This window comes from Megascapheus bottae, chromosome 6 (genome assembly GCF_031878675.1).
Source record: "Megascapheus bottae isolate mThoBot1 chromosome 6, mThoBot2.hap1, whole genome shotgun sequence".
Taxonomy (NCBI): domain Eukaryota; kingdom Metazoa; phylum Chordata; class Mammalia; order Rodentia; family Geomyidae; genus Megascapheus; species Megascapheus bottae.
In genome coordinates, this window is record NC_143514.1 from 66,962,981 (window position 1) to 66,990,798 (window position 27,818).

Genomic DNA, 27,818 nt, shown 5'->3' on the forward strand with positions numbered 1-27,818 from the left:
TCCTTCCTCCCTTCTTTCCTTCCTTTTTTTTAAAAAATTTATTGTCAGGGTGATGCATAGAGGGGCTTCTGTTTATTAAAAATATTTATTTTATTAATAGGGCGGTGTACAGAGGGATTGCAGTTAAATTCATCAGGTAGTGGGTATGTTACTTCTTGAACATTATTACCCCTTCCCATGTTTTTCTCCGACTTTCCTTCCCCCTCCCACCCCTAGGGCTTCCTTTCTTTTTTGTGCTAGTCCAGTCCTGGGGCTTGAACTCATGGCCTGGACACTGTCCCTGAGTTTTTTTACTCAAGTCTAGCACTCGACTCCTTGAGCCACAGTTATAGCTTCTCTGGTACTTAACTGAAGATAAGCATGTCATGGACTTTCTTGCTCTGGCTAGCTTTGAACTTCAGTCCTCAGATCTTAGCCTACTGAGTAGCCAGAATTACAGGTATGAGCCATTAGGCTCAGCTTGTTCTTCCTCTTCTAATCTAGTGCTAACTCACCACAACTTTTTTTTTTGGGGGGGGGGAGTTGGGGGGAGGGAAGTTCTGGGGCTTACATTTGCTAGACAGGTACTCTGTCATTGTAACATATGTACAGTGTCTACCACAACTTAACCATTTGAGATACCCGTTTCAAACTGGCACCCATGTGCTTCTTTGTGTGTCCTGTTCTGCTAGAGTGAAATGGAGATCCTAAGGCACAAAGGGGTAACAGCATCAGATGTGATAACAGGCATATTAATAGAGGAGGCAGGTATGGCAATGCCCATACCAGGCAACAGAGAATAAGGAGTTGTCTCAGTCTGGACTACTAAAATTATAAACAACAGGGATAGTGTGGGTGTTTTTTTAAAAATAAAAATTTTGGGCTGGGAGTTTGGCCTAGTAGTAGAGTGCTTGCCTAGCATACACAAGGACCCGGGTTCCATTCCTCCATACCACAAAAGCTGGAAATAGTGTTGAGGCTCAAGTGGTAGAGCTCTAGCTTTGAGAAAGTCTAAGGACAGTGCTCAGGCCCTGAGCTCAAGCAAATAAATAAACAAACAAACTAACAAAAAAATAATGTGTAAAAAGCAGTAAAGAAGTTTGGGGTTCTCATTTCTGTTAAGAGGAGCATGAGGAAAGGCCAGCATGCACAAAGCCCTGGGTTCAATTCCTTGGTACCACATACACAGAAAAAGTCAGAAGTGGTGCTGCAGCTCAAGTGGCAGAGTCCCAACTTTGAGAAAGCCCAAGGACAGTATTCAAGCCCTGGGTTCAAGCCCCAGGACTGACAAAAACAAGAACAAAAAACATGAGGGAGAAACAATGAGAATGTATTTCACAGTACTTTTTGCCTTTTCTATTTTCCTTTTGTAAAAAGGAAAATTTTTTTGTATAAATTTTTGTTGTCAATTCTTCCTAAAAACTACCTCTCAACCACTAATGTCTAATGTATCTAATAAGAAAAATTATCTATCTATCTATGTATCTCTATCTATCTATCTTAGGAAAGGAAGAAAAAGTGAACTGGCTTATATCTAGGGAACTCACAGAACAAAATTTGTCATAATATTTAAAAGAAATGTTTAGATTTTAGAATAACAACTGGGAATCTAAGCCTATGATTTTTCTTTGTCAACAGAATCAGAATCTTGCCTCTTTAAAATTTTTATAGAAGTTTTAAACTAATAGTAAAACAGACCCATGCACATGGAATCAATGTCTGTGAAGGGTTAGCACATATAAAATATTAAAATATAGATGCTAGGGTTATTCTCAATATATTCCACTTACACTATTTGGATAATGATTGATTTATTAAGAATTGGATAAATTTGGAAAGACACTTTAATTTTAGTAGGTTTGATTTCCCCCTTGTCAGTTGTGGGGCTTGAACTCAAGGCCTGGGTGGTATCCCTGAGCTCTCTTTGCTCAAGGTTAGAGCTCTATCACTTTGAGCCACAGCTCTACTTTTGGTTTTCTGGTGGTTAATGGGAGATAAGCCTCACAGATTTTTCTTGCCCAGGCTGCCTTGAACTGAGATTCTCAAATCTCAGTCTCCTTAAGTAGCTAGGATTACAGGTATAAGCCACTGGGGCCCAATCACTTTAGTAGTTTTAAATCTTGGTAAAACACAATTAAGAACAGATGGAACTGCTTGGTTTCAAATTAAAAAAAAATCCCAAGATGTTACTATGTTTCTATGTTTTCCTTATTCCACATTTTCAGAGACCAAGAGCTGAACAAACAGAGCCTCTGATTCCTGAACCAGACTACAGATTGATTCTTAGAGGTAGGTTTGTCTCCATATTATTAAGTGGAAATATGGGCACCAAAAGTTACATGAACTTCTCAGTCTCACTGGAAATAGTTAATGGGGAAACAAAAGCAAAGATCCAAAACTTTACTCTGGTCTTAAGTCTAAGTTGTTTTAATATTATCAACCTGCCACTAAGCAGCTGAACCAGAGTAAAGCTAACACATAGTTATTTGAATATGCCTCCGGTATTGATAACAGAATGAAATGCGAGAAAGAAACAAATGCTAGTTGTAGCTTCATGTTTCAAATATTGGCAGCATTAATTTTCAGTAATACAAAGCTGGAATGTGCAATACTTTCCCTCTGATAACTGTGATGGGTGTATCTTTTGAGCCTAAGTCAGTCAGCATCATTCAATACAAGCGCATTCTCAAAACCATTTTTTGACTGTCAATAAAGATCTCTGAGGACATGCTACATTTTATAAAACTGAAAACTATCACTGGCTCACACTGCACTTTAAATAGACTTGAAATAACTCCAATACAAAAGTAAACAAAATCCAGGGTGCAGTTTATAATAATTAATAAAAAGCTGTATACAAGGATGAAAACAAGAACTTCAGGAAGTATAATCTGAAACAGTATAAAAGTATCAGTAAAACTCTAAGATTGTTTTTTTTTTGATTCCTTTTTAAAAAGACATAAAATAACAACCAATGCTACAGTTTCATTTGTTACTTCTCTAAGTAAAGCTTATGTTTCTATTTCACAGATGAATGGGCATACTTATGTTGATCAACTTCTGCACTGAAAATTCCCTTGCGGTATTTCAGGTGGATGTGAGATCTCTCTTTTTTAATTAAGAGTGAATTGGTAAATATGCTTATTTACAAAATATTTGTTATAAATATAACATAGCGCATGACATGAAAGATACACAAACTACATGCACACCAGATTTTTTTAAAAATCTAACCTGGTCCTTGCTTATTCCTCTCATCCACTCTGTTTTTTTTTTTTTTTGTGGAAAAGCCTATAATGACAAAGTAGCAGTTTTTAAGAAATATCACAGATTTACATCTACATGTCTACTGAGACAACAGAACAAAATAGTACATGAAGGACATGAGAGACTCTTAGTTTTTCTGTCCTCTCCTTATTTTTCTTCCTTTACCCATCCCTCTCTCTCTCTCTTTTCCCCTCACGTTTTCTCTGAGGTCATCTTCTTAGGAACAAAAAGTCTTGTTTTGAAGTTTCACCGACTAGAAAGACTTTATAAGTAACACAGTTTGGTAACACTATAAACTAAGAGTTCAAAACAAATATTTGAAATATTAGCCAAATCATCCGGATTGGTACATTCAAGTGCCATAAAAAGCAAGCTACATGCAAGGTTTCTTTAATGTTAGGGTAAAAGAAAACTGAACAGGTTAGGCATCCGAGTTGTATTCTGAAGAGAGAGTGCTCATATTTACTTCAGGGAAGCCTTACAACATGCAAACCAAGGACTTGTACTTGTTACAAGAGGATTTTAGTCACAAGGCCACTGATCGAAAACAATTGATTTCAACACAAGTTCAAAAACAAACAGGTCAGAAGTATTCAAGAAAACGGAAGTATTACCACTGTATAGTATAACCTTATTATAATGGCTAATATTGCTCTTAGCAATACAGTTGCTTAAGCTATAAAAAAGTAATACAATTTTAATCCAGAGAATAGTGTTTATGTACAGATCTTGAATAAATCTGTATCCCAAGAGTTTTAAAGAGAGAGTAGTCTGAAAAATTCAGCCCTGGCTGGAGGCCAAGGGACACCAGCACCATTTTCCTTAAACCAAATCAACACTCCTATTTATGATGACATTTAACCTTTGCCAATCTTTTCTATACACCAGGAAGATGGTCATCTACTGCTGCACAGCTCAGAAATATTCATAAAAAGGCCACAGATGTAAAAAGCACTTTTCCAGAAAACACTTTTCTATATACAAGTTTGATAGTCTAAGAAGAGGAGTGGTTATAGGTTTGTTGATTAAATTTTGTCATTTTTAAGGCTTTTGAAAGGTTAGTGAGTTGAATTCTTTAACTGTGGTGCCCATGCCACATAAACAACTACATAAGACTAAGCAAATAGCCCATCAAATGTTTTTAGAGAGCATCCTGGTTTGTATGAGATTCTGAAGAGAAGAACAGAATCACAGAAAACAGAACATGCAGTTAAGAGAGTAAGAGCTTTAGGGAAAGTACCAACTTGCTTTATGCTTAACTCTGATTGCTCTACACTTGTCAGACTTTGGAGCAGAAAAGCTGGCTTGGACAATCCATCACTACTTCTTTTACTTCATAATGCATACTCTATAAAGAGTGACATTTTATTGACAGAAAAATAATCATAAGAGCCCCCCTACTACAATAAACCAATAAGATCAGAGACATCACAATAATACATTTAAAGCCAAGGACAAAGTTCAGTGGTTTTAAGTCTTGACATCCAGATGAGCACCCTGTTTTCCGATCACAGAAAGATCAACCACCAAACCGCCAAGGCAAGGACCACAAGAAAAGACATCATGAAAGGAATACGAGGAGATGGAAAAGTACTAGGGTAGAGGTGGCACTTTTTGAGAGACTTGTGATCCTCAGGGATTGGAATAGAAACCTTGGGAAGAATTTCTTCATTTTCTTGCTGGGACAAGGCTCTCTCAGAAGGTCTCTCTTGCCTTTTAATTTTCTCTTCATCCTGTACTAACAGAGCACGTTCCTGTGTCTGCTTTCACGATAGAAGATCAAGAAAGACAGAGAAAGATGAACAAAATGACAGATGGAAAATGCTCAGAAATGATACTTGGGGATGTGCAAAGGGTTTAGAAAGATCTTTTGGACATTTTATTTTGGCCTTACTTTACTTTGGCAACTTACTCTAAAGTTTTAAAACACAGTAAGGTGTTCAACATACATGTTTTTGAACAAATGAATATTAGAACTCTGGGAAGTTTATGGAATCATTAGCCATCATCATTTACATATGATTTTTTTCACATATGCATTTTGGGTCATTTTTTATTGCCTTGGTATTGCCAATAATTAACAAATTGGACAGTGCCAATAATGAAGCATTCTTCTTGCCACTGAAAAGTTACTTTTACTACAAAAAGAATGCCAAAATGTAAAAAGTAATCCTCATATCTCTTTATATAGACTTTTCAAATGCCATAATTCAGTGTGATAGCTAGATTTTGGTCAAGGGAGTGAAAGTCTTCATCTTATCTATTTTAGATATTGTAAAAATAGAAACTGAGAATTTTATAATATGCCTCCAGAGTTCACCCTCAAGGGAGGGAAGAGAAGGAAAAAAAGTAAAATGTTGCCCTCCATGAGATCTCTGAATCATGATTAGAAATAATATAATTATGGAGGTTTATATATTACTTGGCAATTTTTAAGGGACGTTTCCCCCGCAAATGTCCAATTAAGCATTGTTCTCTCCCAGCAATTGCTGTACTCTGCTATCCATAGTGAAGACAGATGCTATCTAGGAAAGGAAAAACTTGGCTCTAAGTTCTCTCAGTTGAGCTAGCCTTCTCTGATCAGTTTGGAAGTTCAATACTGGTTCTTTGCACACCCCTAAGTGATATGTATCAGGGAGAAAGTAGCTAGGGGACTGGTCAGCAAAAAGAAAAAAGAAAAAGAAAGGATGCAAAATTATAATGAATTTTTAAAATAAAGTGGGAGGAGAAAGACAACATAAAAAGAATAGGGTATAATTAAATTCATTTTCTCTCTGAATACATATTTACATCTGCATGCAGCTTTTCCAACCAGCCATGCGCCGAAATAAGCAAATTGAAAGCTGCTGATGCTGCAGCAGTGAGACTGTACCGAGTTAGGCCAGAAGGCTGTGGGCATGAATTAACTAGTGTAGCCAAAAGAAAAGAAACTTATTCAGCAGCTGTGATTCAGTTCTGGGGGATTCTCTGCTAGGTGCCATGACAAGAGCAAACTCTGAGTGAGAAGCACAAGTTGTAACAGCATGTTTACCTCTGGCCTACCAACCTTTTTTTCCGAGAGGAGAACAGAGGTTTTCTTCACCTGGGCATACACAAATTATATAAAATTCAGTTGCTTTGCAATGCAACAACAATGCTGTTAAAGGTGGAAGAGGTATTCCCCAGAGAACAGAAATAGTATCATTATTAAAGAAAACAATATGCCAAAAAGTTGAATTATCACAGTATAAAAGATCAAAGTATAGCCAAGCACAGTGGCTCACACCTATAAGCCTAGCTACTCAGGAGGCTGAGATCTGAGGATCAAGGTTCAAAGCCAGGCCAGGCACAAAAGGACTTGAGACTCTTATCTCCAATTAACCTCTAGAAAACGGGAAGTGGGGCTTGACTCAGGGGTAATGCAGTAGCCTAGAGCTGAAGAGCTCAGGCTGAGTTCCAGCCTCATGACCCCCCCCCCACACAAATAAATCATAATATAATTCTTATGTATTCCATTGTTTAGTTAGAGGGACAAATATATGTAAGCATAAAGATAAAATTACTTAAGTATTTCCTGTAGATCTAACCTAATTTATACAATGCCATTCGTTTAAAGTTCACAGAATGACATTGCTACTCCCCAAACCATCCCTGAGATGATTTCTGAAGGATTTCTATTTAAAGTCCCATTTTCTGGAAATGGAGATTAATAAGAGTTACCTAATCTCATTCAAGATAGTACCAAGCTGCTTTAAAAAAAATCTTTGATCAGTTTGCAGAGTCAAAAACAGAACTTGCAGAAAATATGCAGTTATCATTTGCAGCTTGGGTTGGTTACTAGGGGAGACAGCAACAAGCCACATTTTCACTTGTAGCACTTCACAGTTAGCAAGGACAATTACGGACCATCCACTTGTCAATGGGCCCAACAAGACCAGTGACATGGTCAAAGTCAGTCAGTTAGGCTTTGATTAGCTAGACCCTCTCAGTCAAATCACAACTACTATTTGACCTTTATGTTTCTTATTTCTAGGGACATATGAAAACAAATCATATGATGCTGGGAATGGTGGTCTCATCCATAAAGCAGGACACATGACCTCAGTTTAGAGCACAAAATTTAATGTCTATTGTGAATGAAGGTTGAGAGGTCAGTGGGTGCTCACTAACTCAGGTATTTTCTAGCCTCACTTGTGAAACACCTTTAACTTTGCTCAGAGAATTGTTAGCCAATTTTAATCATGATGTGTAAAACATAAAAAGTTTTCTTTGTGAATTACCTTTTAATCCCCTTCTCTAGTTCCAGAAACTAAATAGCAAATAATACTTGGATACTCTACCAAAAATTTTGAAAAAAATTTAAACTTAGGTTTCTTTCTTTCTTTCTTTTCTTTTTTTCTTTTGTGAGTCATGGGGCTTGAACTCAGGGCTTGGGCACTGTCTCTGAGCTCTTCTACTCAAGGCTAGCACCCTACCATCTTGAGACACAGCATCACTTCCATTTTTCTGGTAGTTAATTGGAGATAAGAGTTTCACAATTTTTCTTGCCCAGGCTGGCTTTGAATCAAGATCCTCAGATTTCAGCCTCTTGAGGAGTTTAGGATTACATGTGTGAGAAACTGGTACCCAGACCCTAGGTTTCATTCTTTTTTTTTGGGGGGGGGGCCCTGTCATGGGGCTTGAATTCTGGCCTGGGTGCTGTTCCTAAGCTCTTCAGCTCAAAACAACCACCCTACCCTTCAGCCACAGCCCTACTTCCCATTTTCTAGTTATTAATTGGACATAAGAGTCTCTCGTTTTGTATATTTGTATTGCCGGAGCTGGCTTTGAACCGTGGTCCTCAGATCTCAGCCTCCCAAGTAGCTAGGATTACAGGTGTGAGCCACCATGCCCAGCTCCAAGGTTTCTTTTTTGGTAGAAGCACTGGGGTTTAAAACTAGGACTTTTGCATGTGTTATACAGGCACTCATTTTTATCACTTAGTCATGCCTCTAGCCTTTATGCTCTGGTTATTTTTGAGATAGGGGTTCTTTTTTTGTCTAAGGTGGCCCGGACAGCAATGTTTTTAACAACAACCTCCACTGTAACTTGAATGAAACCACCATGTCCAGCTACTGGCTGAGCTGAGATTGTGAAACCTCTGCGTAAGCTAGCTTCCCACCATGATCCTCCTTGATCTCTGCCTCCCCAAAACTGGGACTGCAGATGTAAGCTACAGACACTTGATTTTCTTTTTCTTTTTTGCATTTTTAAGCTAGGATCTTACTATGTTATCCAGTACAGCCTTAAGCTCCTAGACTCAAGTTTTTCTTTTTCTTTTCTTTTTTTTTTGCCAGTCCTGGGCTTAAGCTCAGGGCCTAAGGACTGTTCTTGGATTTTTCTCAAGGTTAGAACTCTACCACTTGAGCTTCAGCACCACTTCTGGCTTTTTTCTAAGTATGTGATACTAAGGAATCGAACCCCAGTCTTCATGCATGCTAGGCAAGCACTCTACCACTAGGCCAAACTCCCAGCCCTCAAGTTGTTCTTTTGCTTCAGCTTCTTGAGTAGCTGGATTTATAGGTATATATGGTTAACTAAACCATAGTTTTTAGTTAGGACATCACTTTACACTTCTTAACTACAGTTGCTCTTGTTTTGGACTAAAACAAGCATACGATTTAAAAATCACTACAATCATTCATTGAGTCGTGATTATTTATATAAATATTCAATGTTATACTGGCTAACAACTTGTTGGATATATATTGAAGCTAACTTCTAAGATATTTTCATTTAAAAAATTCATTTATTTCAGGTATAGGGTGTGTGTGTGTGTGTGTGTGTGTGTGTGTGTGTGTATCCTAGGCTTGAAACTGTCCCTGAGCTTTTTTGTTCAAGGCTAGTGCTCTACCACTTGAGCCACAATTCCATTTCTAGATTTTTGGTCGTTAATTGGAGATAACATTCTGACTTTCCTGCCCAGGCTGACTTTGAACTTTGATCCTTAGATTTCAGCCTCTTGAGTAGCTAGGATAATAAGTGTGAGCCATCAGTGCCAGGCTTAGATATAGGATTTTAAAGATAGTTAATGATACAATAATAAGGAACAGAAGTCTTAAACTCCCATTTCCTGCATTAGAGAAAAACTCTCTTCTCCATTTCTTCCTAATCTAATCCTATTATCCTAAAACAAATTCTTACTAAAACCTAAGAAAATATAAATAAAAAAGTGCAGACCCCAAAAGTATTTCTGGCTTCTTCTAATTGTGACAATCTTATATATATTAAAAAAAAAACTTCTTTTGAAAAGTTTGATACTATTACTAAAGATAAAATTAAACCTTCAGCTGTTTTTCTTAAATTAAAATATCATCATTCATACTTGATATTTTGCATTGTCTGGCTTATGGACTTCCTTAGTATCTTATGTAATCGTGGGCAACCATTCCAGACATTTCTAAGTCATACAAATCTTCAAATAAAGCTAAAAAAAATGCTAGTCCCTTTGCAGTTTTGACCTTACTAAATTTAGCAAACTTTCTGGAAGGCACATTTTGAACATAAACAAAGCTTTACTGGCTTATAGTCACTTTATAAACACACACTAGCCAGAGCATGTAGCTGCAGCGCCAGTTCTCAGAGCCTACTCATCTACTAGTAACTCTAAATGGGTCCTACAATGATCTTAGCTGCTTCCATAATTTAAAAACAGTAAGTAGCACTGCAATAAATTGTAGTGGGGCCAAAGAAAATATCAATTCTCACTATTTTCTCAGATATAGGGTATTAAGATACAAAAACATTCATTCTGTTCTTCATAACCAGCCATGTAGACAAAGTACTCACTCCTTCTCCCGTAGGGATCTGACCATTGACATTAAGAGTTCGGAAGGGTGAGTGTGTAGATAAGCGTTTATCCCACTCGCTAGGCCGTGGCTCTGGTACAGACTCCATGAAGTTCTTTTTCAGCTCACTGATGCTGGCATGATGTTTTCTGATCTCTTCTTGACTCTTGTCTAAATCCTAGAGTCAAGAGGACAAAGATATAAAATAATGAATAATTAGGGAAAAAAGACACATCAAGTACAACTCATCAGAGACTGGGCACTGGTAGAAAACATACCATATCCAGGACAGATGTTATTAATCTGTAAATTGCATTTAAACTGTAAATATACAACATGGTATATTTGCTTAGTTTCTTTTCTTTTTCTTCTTTTAAACAAAGTGCTTTTCTTGGAAGCAGTAAATCAACACAATCCAACAGCTCTCAGCAGTTACATAACTCATAAAGAGTGACTCCTTAATTTTATGACTTTTTTCCAATATGACACAAAATCAGATCTCCAACTCTTCATCTCAAGAAGGTAATCGCACAATTCAATTAGCCTCAGCTTGACTAACAACTGATTTAGAGAAAGTGCTTGTTGGCTCATGCCTGTAATCCTAGCTGCTCAGGAGGCTGAGGTCTGAGGATCATAGTTCAAAGTCAGCCTAGGGTGAGACTCTTATCTCCAGTTAATCATCAGAAAACTGGAAGTGGTGCTGTGGTTCAAGTGGTAGAGTGCTAGCCTTGAGCTGAAGAGCTCAGGGACAGTGCCCAAGCCCAGAGTTCAAGCTCCACGACTGACCAAAAAAAAAAAAAAAGAGATCTGATTTAGGCTCTGCTCAGGAGAATAACAATAGTGACAGATAAAGAAACTACTGAGGCCAGGGGGCTGTGGCTTGCGCCTGTAATCCTAGCTACAGGAGGCTGGGATCTGAGGATGAGGTTCAAAGCCAGAGAGAGAGAGAGAAAGAGAGAGAAAGAGAGAGAAAGAGAGAGAGAGAGACAGAGAGAGAGAGAGACAGAGAGAGAGAGAGACAGAGAGAGAGAGAGAGAGAGAGAGAGAGAGAGAGAGAGAGAGAGAGACAGAGAGACAGAGAGAGAGACAGAGAGAGACAGAGAGAGAGACAGAGAGAGAGACAGAGAGAGACAGAGAAACTATTGAATGAGAGGTATGGTGAAGGGTTTCAACTTCTACTACAGGCTATTTATTGTGAATGCCTTGTTGAGCAACAGAAGTACACTATCCCTCTGTATTCAGTGGAGATAGTTTTGTTACTCAATTAACAACTGGAGAGTTTTTCTTTTTGATACCTAAGAATAGCTCTTAGGAAAAAATTTTTATTGTTGGGTCAGGAGTTTGGCTTAGTGGTAGAGTGCTTGTCTAGCATGCACAAAGACCTGGGTTTGATTCCTCGGTACCACCTACATAGAAAAAGTCGGAAGTGGTGCTGTGGCTCAAGTGGAGGAGCTCTAGCCTTGAGAAAGCCCAAGGATAGTGCTCAGGCTCTGAGTTCAAAGCCCAGGTCTGGCAAAAAGAAAATAAAAATTGTGACATGGGTGTATCTGAACTCGGAGCCTCATGTTTGCTTAGATGGCTTGCTTAGCTTCTCTATCACTTGAGCCATACCTCCACTCCTACTCTTTGCTGATTATTTTGGAGATAGAGTCTTGTGTGGACTTTTATGCCTGGGCTGCCTTTGAATTGTGATCCTTCAGATCTCAGTATTTCATCTTGATAGAATTTATTAGCAAAGTTCCTAGTTCCAGCCTCCACAGTCAAGTGTTATTAACTTGGGGGTGGGGCAGGGACAGTAGGAAGGGAGAATCATTTTGAGTCATGTAACATAATGATTTTTTTCTTTGTCAATATTATTTACACAAAGTAAAAGCCTCTGTTTCCAAATTCTAATAGTTTTATTCATTTCTCCCATCCATGTACTAATCAGTCTCAATCCTGCTTAGTTTCCGAGATCAGGCACATTCAGGGTGGTATGGCAGAAGACAGTTTTACTCATTTCTTAGTATAATTTAAAACAGAGACTTTCTGGAGCTGAGGTTATACCTCAGTGGTAGAGAATTTGCTTAGCATGCCCAAGGCCCTGGATTCTATCTCCAGTACCAATATATTGGATATGATAGCAAGAGCTCAAATGCTTTGGATATCAATTAAAGTAAACTAACTGTTCTGGCAGATTTGAATATTGGTCAACTAGAGATAGAGGCAAGCTCTTAAAAGGAATCGTTTAGGGATGGGTGATCAAAACTAAGCTTAATAAAACACAGGCAAGAAATACTAAGAATACTTGCCTAGCATGCACGAAGCCCTGGGTTTGATTCCTTGGGCAACATACACAGAAAAAGCCAGAAGTAGTGCTGTGGCTCAAGTGGCAGAGCACTAGCCTTGAGCAAAAAGTATCCAAGGACAGTGCCCAGGTCCTGAGTTCAAGCCCCAGGATTGGCAGGAAGGAAAATAAGAGAAAAGGAAGGAAAAGAAAAGAAAAACTATGATGTATGGAAAAAGACACACAATAATTTTCAAAAAGTATACTTGGCCAAAAATAGTCTGGTAAACTTGTAGACAAAGACTCAAATGCTCTTTGTCCAACAACATTAAAAAAAAAACCCTCAAAACTTAGAGCTTGAGATCATAATATTTGGAGTCCTTCACCAAGGACTGTAGAAAATGTCTGTGTTTACTATGTATCAAGGCAGTTCTGTATCCAAGGAAAGCATAATGCTATATATATCTCCTAATATGCTGTGTGGATTTTGGGATCCGTTTTTCTTTTTTTGGTTTTGTGAGAAACAGCTTCATTTTGAGGGAGGAGAAAAGAGGAAAGTGATTCATTTATATCAGATTTAGGAATTTTTTGTTTAAAAGTTTTGTCTTGTTTTTCTGACCACAACACAGATTTCAGCTAAATAAAACTTTTCAAAAGTAGTAACAAGAAAAATAGGGTAAGAAAAAAAACCAGTGAGATGCATGAATCTGGAGATGATTTTGAGAAAATTTACTTACTAGTGTCTTTTTATTTTGCAAGACTGATCCATATATATCTACTTTGAGATCAAAGAGAAAACTAACCCCAAAATGGAAACCACATAGCTTTCTCCTTCATAAGGGTATTTCTTGCTTGTTGGGATAAAATATGAACATGTCTTATAAATATGGGCTTCACCCAGAGGAAACAAGTTTGTTTGTATTAGGTTTTATCTGAAAGCAAAGAAAGCGTATTTACTACTAAAGAAAAGCACAGACAAGTTTAAAGACTTAGAGTTGGCCTAAGCAACTGTGACTCATCAGGCATGTAAGGCCCTGTGACCCAGCCCCTGACTTGAAATGAAATCTGTTTGTGCCAAGAACAACTCACCACAACTGGGAAGGTTAAAAAGTGTGAATGGAGCAAAACAAAACCAAGCAAATGGTGCTGTGATAAAATCATGGCTCTCTTGAGTTAGCCTCTTATATGAGAGCCGTGATTTTGTATATGTTCCTTGTATATCTCCTTTTGCCTAGCTTTCAATTGGTTTGAAACCTGAGAAAAACAAATTTTTCCATAAAACCAGTAGCTTCTAAGGAAGTTTTCTCCATCCTTCTTAGCTGGCTTTGTTGGAAACCTGTGGGGGCACAGAGTAAAATTAAGATCTCAAAGGGACCTGTTCCAAATAGAACTTGTCATAGACATTTGCTACAGGTTCTCTCTGGGAGATGGAGGAGGAGGCGGTATATCTAAAAATGAACTCGACCTTATTTGTGCCAGAACAAAGCGTTAGTTGGGATGGGGGGTAGGAAAAGGAATGCTTAAAAAAAAAAAACTGCTAGAGTGACAGATAACTTGATAGAACTTTCTTGGTAGTGAGATGGAGAAACACTTTTACAATTACTACAGAATGATGATCAGTCAAGTTGTTGGGGCTATGTTCAGATTAAATAACTTTTGAGGCTTATGATCTTATAATTTAGCAGCAATCAAATCAAACAGTTCATTAAATATAAAATATTCTCAAAAGTCAGTTAGTAGTTTTAATTTCTCAAACACACACTTATTTAGACATCCCTTCTTGTGGCTGTCAGTAAAATGCCAGAGGGGGGAAAAACACATCACACACAGGAACTTTGTGAGTCTCAGAAGTCATAACACACCTTGTGAAACAAGTAATAAATATATGATTGGTACTGCAGGTTCCAGCTAAGGGAGCACTGAGGACATACTGGTCAGGACAGTTATATGGCTAGAGTTGGGAGATGTTATAGAGCCGAGTAAAGATAAACTCAGAGGCCAGGAGCTTGGCTTAGTGGGAAGAGTGCTTGCCTAGCATGTACAAAGCCCTAGGTTCTTTGGTACCACATACACAGAAAAAGCTAGAAGTAGAGTTGTGGCTCAAGTGGTAGAGTGCTAGTCTAGAGAATGCTCAAGGACAGTGCTCAGGCTCTGCATTCAAGCCCCAAGATTGGCAAAAAAAAAAAAAAAAAAAAAAGATCAACTCATATTATCTAAGCTCCAAAGACAGAATCATTCAGTTTTCAATTGTGAAACAGTCAACCATAGAAAAATTTGCATTATAGAGCACAAATATATATAAAATGCTTGGTATTATGCCCACCATACAATATGGATTTGATACATATTGGTCATACCCCTACTGGGTCATACCCATACTTTTTATTGCTTTTATCAACTGGGTACTTTATAAATACCCAGTTACTCAAATCTTTATTTTTGCCAATACTATGTTTCAGAAAAAAATAAGCGTGATGATATTCAATAATTATTAGAGGCCATAGAGAAAGGTCAACTTTTTATGTTTTTTTCAAACTTATAGTTTGATGATATTTAGCATATTTAATCTATTTTCATCTTTTAGGTCTCAAAGTGTTATCTTTTCAGAGAGATCTTTTCTGTCCATCTTACTTGTAGTAAATGTTCTTTGTTAGCAAACCATACTATTTATTTCCTACAAAATTATGCTAATAACCTGTAATGATGTTATTGCTATTATTTACCTGAACATTGTTTCTTTTCTCTTCAGTTCTTCACATTGTAAGCTTTCTGAAGGCAAAAACCATGTTTTAAATTTCCTTGACAGTTAAGATGAATCCCCAAGAATTTATGCTCCTTTCTTATATCTCTGCCTTGAGTAGAGCTGTAAGCTATCTGATCATGGACTTTTATCTAAAAGTATTTCTGGTATATAAATAAACTTGTTCGGGGCTGGGAGTTTGGCCTAGTGGTAGAGTGCTTGCCTAGCATGCACGAAGACCCGGGTTCAATTCCTCAGTACCACATACATAGAAAAAAAAAAAGCCAGAAGTGGTGCTGAGGCTCAAGTGGTAGAGCTCTAGCCTTGAGAAAGTCCAAGGACAGTGCTCAGGCCCTGAGCTCAAGCCCAGGACTGGCAAAAAAAATAAAAAAAAAATAAATAAATAAATAAAATAAAATAAAAAATAAATAAATAAACTTGTTCTCAGTTTTTTTTCCATATACAATAATTACAGTTTCCATATTCTTTTCCTCATGGAATTTTCCTAATCTGCTCATTAGTTTTATACTTTAAGATGAGATAAACTACGCTAATATGGTTCTGCTTAAAAACTAACTGATGCTGAATATAACAACAAATAATCTTACAGTTCTTACAGTAGATAATGACACTATTTCTAAGTATAAAATTGTAGTTTAATAAAGTTATATAACTTCCTCAGTCCTAGCTTTCCAATATACTAGCTCTGTGGGCATAGAAAAATTATTTAACCTCTCTTAGCTCCAACTTTCTCATATTTAAAATAAAAATTCCATAGCTAGAGGTGTTTGTGTATGTGTGCGTGCATATGCGTACACATGTATGCACACGAACGAGTCCTAGGTCTTGAACTCAGGGTCTGAGTATTGCTCCTGAGCTTCTTTGCTCAAGGCTAGCACTTTGCCATTTGAGCCTCAGTTCTACTTCTGGCTTTTTTTGGAAGTTAATTGGAGATAAAGAGTCTCAGGGCTTTCTTGCTCAGGCTGGCACGTCTCAGCCTCCTGGGTAGCTAGAATTATAGGCATGAGCCATCAAAACTCAGCTTACAGGCTTGTTTTTGTAATAAAACTACTTTATAATGAACTGTTTACTAAGTGTTAGACTTCGTTCTTTCTGCCCATCCTTACTTCAGTAACATGCTGCAATCTTTAATATTTTAAATCCATTTTGAACTAAAAATCCAAGAACTTTAGCAGTAATGTAGAATTTTGGGCAAGGGGGTAAAACAATGGAACCAGGAGTAGAGACAGTCCCAATCATATATTTTTTGAGGGGGGGATAGTATAAATGGAAATTAAAAAGAATCAGAAGGTGAGAAAGTTGCGTGTCATAATGTTTATCAACATGCAAAGAAATTTTAAACCTAAAAAATTCTCTCATGCAATGACATGCAAACCCAAAGGCAGCACAGGATGAAGAAAAGGAGGTCATCAGCAAAGAATGCAGAAGGTTCCAGGCAACCAACTGAAATAAGCTTCAAGTTCATACAAACCTCCAACATTAAATTGCTATGTCTGATATAAATGTTTTCACCATCTAGTCTCTCTCTCTTTTTCTGTGAAAATGAAAGGGGAAAAACAGAAAAGCATAAAAAAATTAAAATTTTTATTCTTGCGGGAGAAAACTGCAAATTGGCAAATCAAAAAAATACTTAAAATTAAATGTCTGCAATGCAACATATGCCAACATGAGACAGTCACAGAACCACAAGAACACACAAAGAACATGGTTACACTAGAAAACAGATGACTTCGTTTATGAACAATGGAAGACTGTGATGATGTTATTTAAATAGACAGTGCTCCTGGCTTCATTGGCTTCTTATGTAATAAGCTATTTTATGTTCAGTTTTGACACTGAACTATTTAAATGTTACCCTAATATATGACTCCAAAAAGTCATGAAACTTCTTATATCATAGTGTAGGGGAATGCTTCAAAACCATTAGCCAAAAAAAAAAAAAAAAAAAAGGTGGCTGGGAGTTTGGCCCAGTGGTAGAGTGCTTGCCTAGCATGCACGAAGATCCAGGTTCGATTCCTCGGTACCACATACATAGAAAAAAAAAAGCCAGAAGTGGTGCTGAAGCTCAAGTGCTAGAGCTCTAGCCTAGAGAAAGTCCAAGGACAGTGCTCAGGCCCTGAGCTCAAACCCAGGACTGGCAAAAAAAAAAAAGGCCACATGAGCTTTTGGGGGGCATTTTCTGTATGGTGCTATTGCAATCAAGATCTCTAAAATCTTTTATTAAAAAGTTCTAATCAGCCAATAAATATGTTCAGTAAGAACTGACTCATCCCTCTTGGTAGTTCGAAAGAATGGGGCACACAGCAGTCAAACTCTTAGTTACTAACAACACTGGGATTTGCTGCTATGATGGTTTTTATGAGGAATGTGTATAGAATATCATCAATGATTCCAAGAATATGATGTCATTATGAAATAGTTCTTACAAAGCTTGAAAGCAAAGGGCAAGTTTGAGCCTAATGTATATTAGAAAAGATATTTTCCTATTGAAAAGCTCTTCAGTATAAGATATTAGTATATTACATTATAATTATTATTATTCTAATTTCTGTGGTATATATGTATATATATATACACACACAGATACAAACATATGTGTATGTATACCTGCTCTTTCAAAGTAATTCCTGATTAAGAGAAATCAATGAAAGGAATGGACCACTGTCTTTTAATGCACTGTAAGTCAGAGAGAGTGAAATGGAAATGGAGTTCTGTGAAAGTGAAAAATGGCTAACCTTCCTCATTCTTATCAGATCTTCAGTTTTTTCTGCAAGCTTCTGTTTGGCCATAATTCAAAAAAGAAAAAAAAGGATAAAATATTGGCTCATTGAAGTTTTTTTAAAAAACTTCATCATATAATTAATTTATGGAGGGGACAAGGGTGGGGGAGAAGAAAAAACTGAGGGGGAGAGCAACAGGGACTTGTTGGCACAAACCTGTGTTTGGTCACCATTTGAGGTAGGTACTGTGACCTCGATGTGGGTTTTTTCCACCTACATTTAAGAAATAAAGTGGTAAACACATTTTAAGTTAATAGTTTTCTATGCATAGGATGTTCAAATAAGCTGCATCATTAAGCTGGGGTGATACATATGTTGCTAAGTTGTCATCATGATGCAGGCCTTATGAGGCTGTTCCAGGGAAAGATAGCATTCCTAGAAATGATGTGGTAGCTCCCTATCACATTTCCAAGGCTGAAGAGGTTAAAACAGACATTCAAATTATTATAAGAGAAAGCTAGGGTGATCTTTCCATGGATTAAGAAAACATTTTTCCTCATTAAAAAAACTACTAAACTGGGCCAGGAGTTTGGCCTAGTGGTTAAAGTGCTTGCCTAGCATGTATGAAAACCCGGGTTTGATTCTTCGGTACCACATATAGAAAAAAGCCAGAAGTGGTGCTGAGGCTCAAGTGGTAGAGCTCTAGCCTTGAGAAAGTCCAAGGACAGTGCTCAGGCCCTGATCTCAAGCCCAGGACTGGCAAAATACAAACAAACAAACAAAAAAAAACTACTAAACTAAAAGCAAGTTATGCTTCTTTAATACTATAGTCATATGTTTTTGTTTTGCTTTTTTTTCACTCTGAAGAACATTAAATAATATCTTAAAACAAATTTACCAAGGAAGTTACCAATGTTTAAGATACATGATAGAAATAAATAGGTAAGTTGTAGTTTAAAACACACATGTAAAAAGACAATATATGACACCAAACAGGTAAATTCAAAAGGTTTTGTTAGCCCATACATTAAAGAAGGAAGTTTCAATTTTCAGTTTATTACACAACGAAACTCCAAATAAACTCCATCCAAATCATAACTGGCATATGTGATTACTTTCAGGGTTGACATAAATAAGCACACACAAGCCTCTGTTCCAACATTCAACCGAGCAGTCTTCACTTAGGGATATAGAACCAACATTTTTGGCAAAACAAGATTTGCAGGAAAAATATCTAAAGTTGACTCTATAACTATGAAATACCTTTAGTAATAGTCATTTTATATACAGAAAGTAGAGTAATTTAAAAAAAAAACAGGCGATTAAGAGGAAACAAAGTAAGAATGACAATTGCCTAAAGCACTGGTTATTTTAAAATCAGGAAATAAACTGTGTAAGAGATGAAACAATTACTGTGTAGCATTAAATTCTTTCTAGAATGACATCTACATGTGGTTGGTAAGCAGCATTACCTGGGAGAACAACGACATTACACTACTTTCTGTAGGACTGAATGGGAAAAAAAAAAAGTAAGATAATACCAAACTTCACAGTACTGTCAAATAAAGCACATCCAGAAGCAGCAGTTTTTGTTTTTTAAATATAGCAAAAAAGCAGAGCCAGATTGTTCAGTGTTCTACAGGGAAACATATATTCATCTGGTTCCCAAAAGAATACTATTAAGCCAAGGTAAGAGCACTTACTGAAGTTTAAGAAACATGTCAAAATGCAATTCTTGCTAAGTGCTAGTGGTTCTTCCATATAGTCTAAGCTACTCAGGGGACCAGATCTCAAGATTGTGGTTTGAAGCTACCTGGAGCAGAAAAGTCCATGAGACACTTTCTAACTAACCGAAAAACTCCACTGGAGATGTGGCCCAAGTGGTAGAATGTTCACTATACACAAAAAAAGCTGAGTGTGAGAGAAGGCTCTGAGTTCAGGCCCTGGTACAATACAGAAAATAAAATAAAACAAAATTCTTAAGATGATTGCATCTTATAATTCCTGTTGACAACAGTAAGACTTGTATTTACTTTAATAAACCTGAACTAACACCTCAACTACATCATTACTTAAATGTATTTAAAAGGCTTATAAACATTTAGGAAAAGGAGGTATGGCTTAAGTGGTAGATCCAGTCTTGAGCAAAAAAAACAAGCAAGTACATAAGACCCTAAGCTCAAGCCTCACTACCACCACACACAAAAAAAATGTGTATATATATGTATATATATACATATATATATGTATATATGTATATATATATATATATCCGCAAACATAAACATTTAAAGATCATCTCAGCCAGGTGCTGGAGGCTCATGGCTGTAATTCTAGACATTCAGCAGGTTGAGATCAAGAGGATCATAGTTCAAAACTAGCCTGAGGGGCCGGGAGTTTGGCCTAATGGTAGAGTGCTTGCCTAGCATGCACGAAGACCCAGATTCAATTCCTTGGTACCACATACATAGAAAATCCAGAAGTAGTGCTGTGGCTCAAGTGGCAGAGCACTAGCCTTGAGGAAAGCCCAAGGACAATGCTCAGGCCCTGAGTTCAGTCCCCAGAACTAGCAAAAAAAAAAAAAAAAAAAAAAAAAACCTAGCCTGAGCAGAAAAGTTTGAGAGAGATCTCATCTCCACAATAACTAGCAAGAAGTTCAGCTGGAGATCAAGTGGGAGCACCAATCATAGGCAAGAAAGCCAGGTGGGAAAGAGTTCAAACTCTGGTACCAGGAAAAAAAAATATATTTTTTATTTATATATTTATTTATACTTATATATTACAATAGATCAGCCCATGGGCCAGGAGTCTGGCCTGGTGGTAGAGTGCTTGCCTAGCATGCACGAAGACCCGAGTTCAATTCCTCAGTGCCACATACATAGAAAAAGGCCAGAAGTGGTGGTGCTGTGGCTCAAGTGGTAGAGCTCTATCCTTGAGAAAAAAGCCCACAGACCATGCTCAGGCCCTGGGTTCAAGCCCCAGGACTGCCCCCACCCCATGGGAAAAAAAAAGATCAGCCTATTATTGTTACTTTTAGGGAAATCTGTTGATTTCAACTTAATACATGACTATGACTCCAATTCACGAAGAGTAATAAACAATTGAGCAGCATAACCTCCTATGAAACAGAACTCCTTGCAAAGCTACTTACAATTGAAACAATTGTAACAATTGTGAACAACGCTTCTGTTCACTTTAGGAAATCAAGTTTTGGCTTAATCACAATAATAGGCTGAATCTTAAGCAACCTGGAAATTCTTTCTGAATGACTGGAAATTATTTTAAAAAGCAATCTTGTTGGTGTGTGTTTGAAAGCCTGTTTTTCTAGGTATGGGTCATCTGAAAACTTTTTGAATAGACAGCTTGTAGTCTTTTTTGGGGGATGGGGGGTCATGGGGCTTGAACTCAGCCTGGGCTCTGTCCCTGAGCTCTTCAGCTCAAGGCTATCACCCTACCCCTGGAGCCACAGCCGCACTTCCCACTTTATAGAGGTTAATTGGAGATCAGAGTCTCAGGTTCTTTCGTGCCTGGGCTGGCTTTGAACCTTGATCCTCAGATCTCAGCCTCCTGAGTACTAGGATTACAGGTGTGAGCCACAGTGCCCGGCTACAGCTTATAGTCTTTAGGACAAAATTCTACAAAAATATTTTATAGGTTTAAAGAAACTGCTTTGGAAAGAAATAACTTTGTTGAGATTCTATAATACTTGGTTACTTTGAAAACCTTCCTTGTCAGGAGGTTAAGAGCTTGAGACCAGAACATGAATTGGCTATATCTGTGGACTTTAAGATATACCTTCCATGCCTCAGAGGGCTCTGGCTCGGCTTGCTCAGGTGGCTCGTCTTTCACTTCAGTTTCCTTCTGTGTTTTTTTGACAGATGCTCCTGGTACAATGCCTTCTGTCACCTGACTCTGAGCAATAGCTGGGGCAGAGGTGGGTCGGGGACTTCGGTCTGTTGAATCAGCAGCTGCTGCTTGATACAAAAGAGAATAGAGAAGAATAAGTAAAGACAAGAACCACTAAACAACTGTAAAAATCACCAGGAAGCTGGGTACCAAGGGTTCATGCTTGCAATCCTAGCAACTCAGGAAGATGAGATCTGAGGATCTCGGTTCAAAGCCAGCCTAGGCATGAAAAGTCTATGAGACTCTTATCTCCAATTAACTATCAGAAAACTGAAAGTGGTGCTGTGGCTCAAGTAGTAGAGCATTAGTTTGAGCTAAAGGGCCCAGGGACAGCACCCAGGGCTCAGAGTTCAAGCCCCACAACCAAAAAAAAGGAAAAAAATCAGTTCCTTTCTGGGCAACCGAGGGCAATGGGTAACTTTGAAAGAAAAGCTAACATTTGCTGGGCACAGTGGCTTATGCTTGTAATCCTAGCTACTCAGGAAGCTGAGGATTACAGTTCAAAGCCAGCCTGGGCACTAAAGTCTGTGAGACTCTTTTTTTTTTTCTTTTTTTCCAGTCCCGGGCTTGAGCTCAGGGCCTGAGCTAAGTCCTGTCCATGGACTTTCTCGAGGCTAGAACTCTACCACTTGAGCCTCAGTACCACTTCTGGCTTTTTTTCTTTTTATGTATGTGGTTCTGAGGAATCGAACCCGGGTCTTCATGCATGCGAGGCAAGCACTCTACCACTAGCCCAAACTCTTATCTTCAATTAACCAATAGAAAACCCAAAGTGGTGCTATAGTTAAAGAGGTAGGACAGTAGTCTTGACCTGAAGAGTTCAGGGACAATGCTCAGGCCCAGAGTTCAAGCCCCACGATCAACAAAACAAAAAGGAAAAGAAAAGCTGAGATTTGTTTATGATGTGCACAAATGCTAATTTCATGGAAGAAAAGATCAAAGTAGGGCCAGGAGTTTGGCCTAGGAGTTAAAGTGCTTGCCTAGCATGCAGGAAGACCCGGGTTCGATTCCTTGGTACCACATATATAGAAAAAAGCCAGAAGTGGTGCTGAGGCTCAAGTGGTAGAGCTCTAGCCTTGAGAAAGTCCAAGGACAGTGCTCAGGCCCTGAGCTCAAGCCCAGGACTGGCAAAAAAAAAAAAAAAAAAAAAAAAAAAAAAAAAAAAAAAAAAAAAGATCAAAGTAAGAAAAATCTGAAAATGTATTAATCTCTTAATTATTTTTTAAATTACCAGTCCTGGGGCTGGAACTCAGGGCCTGAGCACTGTCCTTGGACTTTCTTAAGGCCAGCACCTTATCACTTGAGCCACAGTACTACCTCCAGCTTTTTCTGTGTATGTGGTACCAAGGAATCGAACCCAGGGCTTCGTGCATGCTAGGCAAGCACTCTACCACTAGGTCACACTCCCGAGCTCTGTGTTAATCTATCTTGTAATTTATTAGTTTCAAGAATCTATCATTTAGTCTATGGAGGTAAAAAAGGAGTAATCAAGTCTACATTATTTTATGAAGTGTTTCTGAGATAAAGACATTCAATTTTCAGTAGTTTCAGGAATTTAAAAATACATTCTAGGAAAAAACGATTTAAAACTGATTTTTTTTCCTGTGAGTCTCCTTGGAATGATTACAAAACAGCTTGATAAATGACTCTTCTGTTAAGACATGTACTACTTTTTGATGCTTGTCTAGGGAAATTTTTTTTTTTTTGCCAATCCTGGGCCTTGAACTCAGGGTCTGGGCACTGTCCTTGGGAAACTCAAGGCTAGTACTCTACCACTTGAGCCACAGCACCATCTCTGGCTTTTCTATATATGTGGTACCAAAGAATTGAACCGGGTCTTTGTGTATACTAGGCAAGCACTCTACCACTAGGCCAAACTCCTGGCCCCAGGGGAAATCTTAGAGCCATCTGTTTTCCTTTCTCATCATAAATCATTTGTCTAAAATAATATGAAGCCAGGCTCCACTGGCTCATGTCTATAATACAAGCTACTCAAGAGACTAAGATCTGAGGATCATGACTCACAGCCAATTTGGGGAGACAAATCAGTGAAAATCTTATCTCCAATTAACAAGCAAAAAGTCACAAGTGGAAGAATAATAGCTCAAATGATAGCCAGCTGTGAGCAAAGGAGCTCTGAGCAAGAGTATGAGGCTCTTGAGTTCAAGCCTTGGTACTGGTGTATATACACACACCCACACCCACACACACACACACACACATGATAGATAGACAGATAGACAGATAGATAGATAGATAGATAGATAGATAGATAGATAGATAGATAGATAGATAAGAATTCAAAATCTTGGACCTTCCTGATGGACACTGATGGCTCATGCCCGTAATTCTAGCTACTCAGGAGGCTGAGATCTGAGCATCACTGTTCGCTGGGCAGAAAAGTCCCCATGAGACTCTTATCTCCAATTAACTACTCAAAGAAGCAGCCCTGTGGCTCAAGCGGTAGAGTGCTATCTTTGAGCACAAAGTGGCTCAGAGACAGAGCCCATGCCCTTTTTTTTAACCAAAAAAAGTAATTCTTTGACCTTCCATCCTAAAAGCAAAATATAACCACGTTTGGAGTTCTGTCCTACCTACCCTCAAAGTCTTATCAATGTATTATAGCTTCTATTCTTTGAAATATTTAGAAAAGTGGTTCTCAGCTCTGGATTATTTTACCTCCAGAGAATATCTGTAAATGTCTGAAAACATTTTTGATTGTTATAAATGGAGAGACATCTAGTGGTATTGACATCTAGTGCATAAAAGCCCCGTTTACTGAACTGACAAACCTTGATTTAAGACTATAGACTGTCACAGAGAATAAACAATTCACAATATAGGCTCAGAGAAGAAGAATATAGACTGATAATAAAAATTCTAACTTTTCACAAAATTAATAGTTGTTTGGATTTGAGCTATTTGGCATTAAGTTTTAGATGAACTTACTGCAAAATAATCTTTGAGGGGTTAGGGATGTGGCTCAAAAGTACAGTGCTTGCCTAGCATGCAGGAGAGGAGGTCTTGGGTTCTATCACCAAAACAAAACAAATTCCCAGCCCTCAGATAGCACTTATGTTTTTCATACTTCATGGTAAAATCTTACTTATCTGACACTGTCTAGGAATGAAGTTGTTTTTCCAACATGATTAAATAATAGAAGACTACCCATTCTTTACTGAGACTTAATTATTCTTCATGGAAGTCTTCACAATTTACATTACACTCTTTCCTTCCTTTTTAACTAACTACACTGAACATAATTTGTTCTAGTGCATTTAAATTTTAGATGCTATAAAAACTTGAGTAAAACAAAAAAATTCCTTACAACAGAGCAAACTATAAAAGTAAAATTCACAACTAATATTCACATACCACCAATTTAAAAAAAGAAAAACGTATCCTGTAATGATCACCAATGAAACAAACAAGTTCCAAGAAGATATTTAGGAAAATAACAGGAATTTTAAAAATGCTTTATTTTTCTTTTTTTTAAATTTTATTGTAATTAGTAAAATGGTTACATGATATTTGCCAGATAAAAGGTGCATTAATTCACATACATTGATACCCTTTCACATGTCTTGGTACCCATTTCCCTCCCCCCCACACCCCCCACCCATCTTGGTTTCCCCCCCTTCCCTATCAAATTTAAATGCTTTATTTTTCAATGAAAATCCTGTGGCCTCTTGCAAATCCTTCCTCCTATGGGTGCCCCTAAGCCAGTCAATGTAAGAATGGCAGATGGCAGACCAAAGCTAACAAAACCCAGCGATGTGACAAAATATTTTGCTCACAGTTGTGTTAAAGTATCATTATACATGTGTATTCACACCTCCTCTCAAAGAATTAATTCAATCCTGCCAGGCATTGTAGAAACAGAGCCCATGTTTCACCATGTGTTATTTTGCCTCTTGGAGTTGGTCTGAATCCAACACTAATATTGCAGAGCCAAGTGATTTATGTCTTCGGCACTGCTAGCCTTGGCATTATGTATTGTACATGGAAAAATAGGCATAAATTTAAGAATTGATGGCTACAACAGGTAGAAATGGTGCTGAGATGAGAAAGATGGCAGTCGTCATTGGGAAAAGTAGCATGGCACAGAGACAAAAACCAATTCATGAACCTTAGGCCATCAGTCACTTTAGTCACACACATAGTTGTGTGACTCAAACAAGGACCTTATATTACAAACTCCAGTTTCTCCCTTTGTAAACTGTGGAAGATATTAACTCTACAAGATACTTGGGAGGGATAGACAATGGGTATAAAAAAATCATTTATGGGGCCAGGAGCGTGGCCTAGTGGTAGAGTACTGCTTAGCATGCATAAAGCACTGGGTTCGATTTCTCAGAATCATATCCACAGAAAAAGCCAGAAGTGGTACTGTGGCTCAAGTGGTAAGTGCTAGCCTTGAGGAAACGCCAAGGACAGTGCCCAAGCCCTGAGTTCAAGCCCCAGGACTGGCAAAAAAAATCATTTATGAATTCTAAATGTCACTAACTTCCAAGATCATATCTGAGTCATGTATTTCTTTTCTTATGAGTTAACATTGTTTCAAGAATATGTTTGACAAAAATTAATTATGCTCACACCAATGTGGAAGTCAGAGGAAAGATATCACATGGGAGACACGAAGACAGACAAATTTCTCTCAGTTTCTCAGTATGAACACTGTGGACTATGGATCACAATTATATATCATGATGATATTGGGTTTTCTTAATTTTGTTTTATGAATTGTATCTCCATAATCACCAAGCTGAGTATGGTAGAATGTTTATAATCCCAACATTCAGGAGACTAAAGTAGGAAGATCATTGAGTCAAGGCTAGCCTGGGCTATATAATTACGCCTTGATTCATAAACAAACTGAAAGTAAAACTAGGTATGTAACACGAGGGAGAGTGCTTATAAGGCTCTGAATTCATTCCCCAACACCTTAAAAAGAAAAAGGTGATTTTCTTTAGGCAGAATTAGAAACAGATTTTTTTTTTTGCCAGTTGTGGGGCTTGAACTCAGGGCCTGAGTACTGTCCTTGGACTTTTCTCAAGGCTAGAGCTCTACCACTTGAGCCACAGCATCACTTCCAACTTTTTTCCTATGTATGTGGTATCAAGGAATCAAACCTGGGTCTTCATGCATGCTAGACAAGCACTCTACCACTAGGCCAAACTCCTGGCCCCCAGGAATTTGTTTTTTGTCAGTTTTGTGGCTTGGACTCTGGGCCTGGGCACTGTCCCTGAGCCCTTCAGCTCAAGGCTACCATCCTACCCCCTGGCCATAGAAACAATTCCAGTTTTCTAGTGGTTAATTGGAGATAAGAGTTTCACATATTTAGTGCCAGGGCTGGCTTTGAACTCAATCTTCAGATCTCAGCCTCCTGAGAACCTACGATTACAGGTGTGAGGCACTGCGCCAGACCCATAAATGTATTTTGATCCAGGTACTCTGGTAATCCAGCACTCCAGAGTCTGAGGATTCTACCTCAAGTTCCAAGCCTATACTATATAGCAAAGACTGTGTCTCAAAAAAAAAAAAAGTACTTCCTTGATTCCTCCTTAATAAATTGAGTTCACAAGAAGTCATTAATATTCAACACAAACCTCCATCAAGGCTCCGTGAGGCCCGTTTGCTTGCTGTTCGCTCAAAGTGTGGGGCAGGCCTGTCAATCAGAGCACTAGCTTGCCTGGTCTGAGCTTGAGTCCGGCCACTGTATCGAAATTTGGATCCCAGAGCAAGAAATTTGCTTTTAGGAATAGTATCTGTTGAAGTCAGTCTGGGGGGTGGGGTGAGAAATCAGAATAATTATATATATTAGTTTGAGATTGTAAATTGAAAATAAAATCAAGAATAAAAATGTTTCCCATTTCTCTGAATTTAACTATAGTTATTAACTGATTTCCAATAAAAAATCATTAGTTCTATGCCATATCTCAAACAATCAGTATAATTTAGCTGGGACATACGTTAACATTATAATCTTCATCTCTTATTAATATTGCAATATTTTCACTATATTCTTTTAAAGTTTTCACCATTTTAATTTTTTTTTTTTTGCCAGTCTTGGGCTTGAGCTCAGGGCCTGAGCACTGTCCTTGGACTTTCTC

The 27,818-nt window shown here is 37.9% G+C and overlaps 1 protein-coding gene across 17 annotated transcripts in view; it reads right to left on the minus strand.

Annotated features, from left to right (window-relative positions):
- Positions 1-27,818, minus strand: part of Epb41 (erythrocyte membrane protein band 4.1) — a 132,975-nt gene that overhangs the window by 34,404 nt on the left and 70,753 nt on the right. For 7 of the 17 annotated variants that reach the window (XM_090335419.1, XM_090335416.1, XM_090335428.1 and 4 more), the window contains exons 11-14: positions 27,315-27,487; positions 21,595-21,773; positions 16,551-16,613; positions 10,054-10,230 (exon numbers count right to left, since the gene is read on the minus strand). In XM_090335419.1, coding sequence (XP_090191545.1) covers positions 10,054-10,230; positions 16,551-16,613; positions 21,595-21,773; positions 27,315-27,487 — 592 coding nt within the window. Of the gene's footprint in view, positions 1-4,916; positions 5,901-6,292; positions 6,329-10,053; positions 10,231-16,550; positions 16,614-17,814; positions 17,857-18,015; positions 18,073-21,594; positions 21,774-27,314; positions 27,488-27,818 lie in introns of those variants that run through there. The other 10 variants (XM_090335422.1, XM_090335420.1, XM_090335427.1 and 7 more) reach the window with 8 other exon arrangements.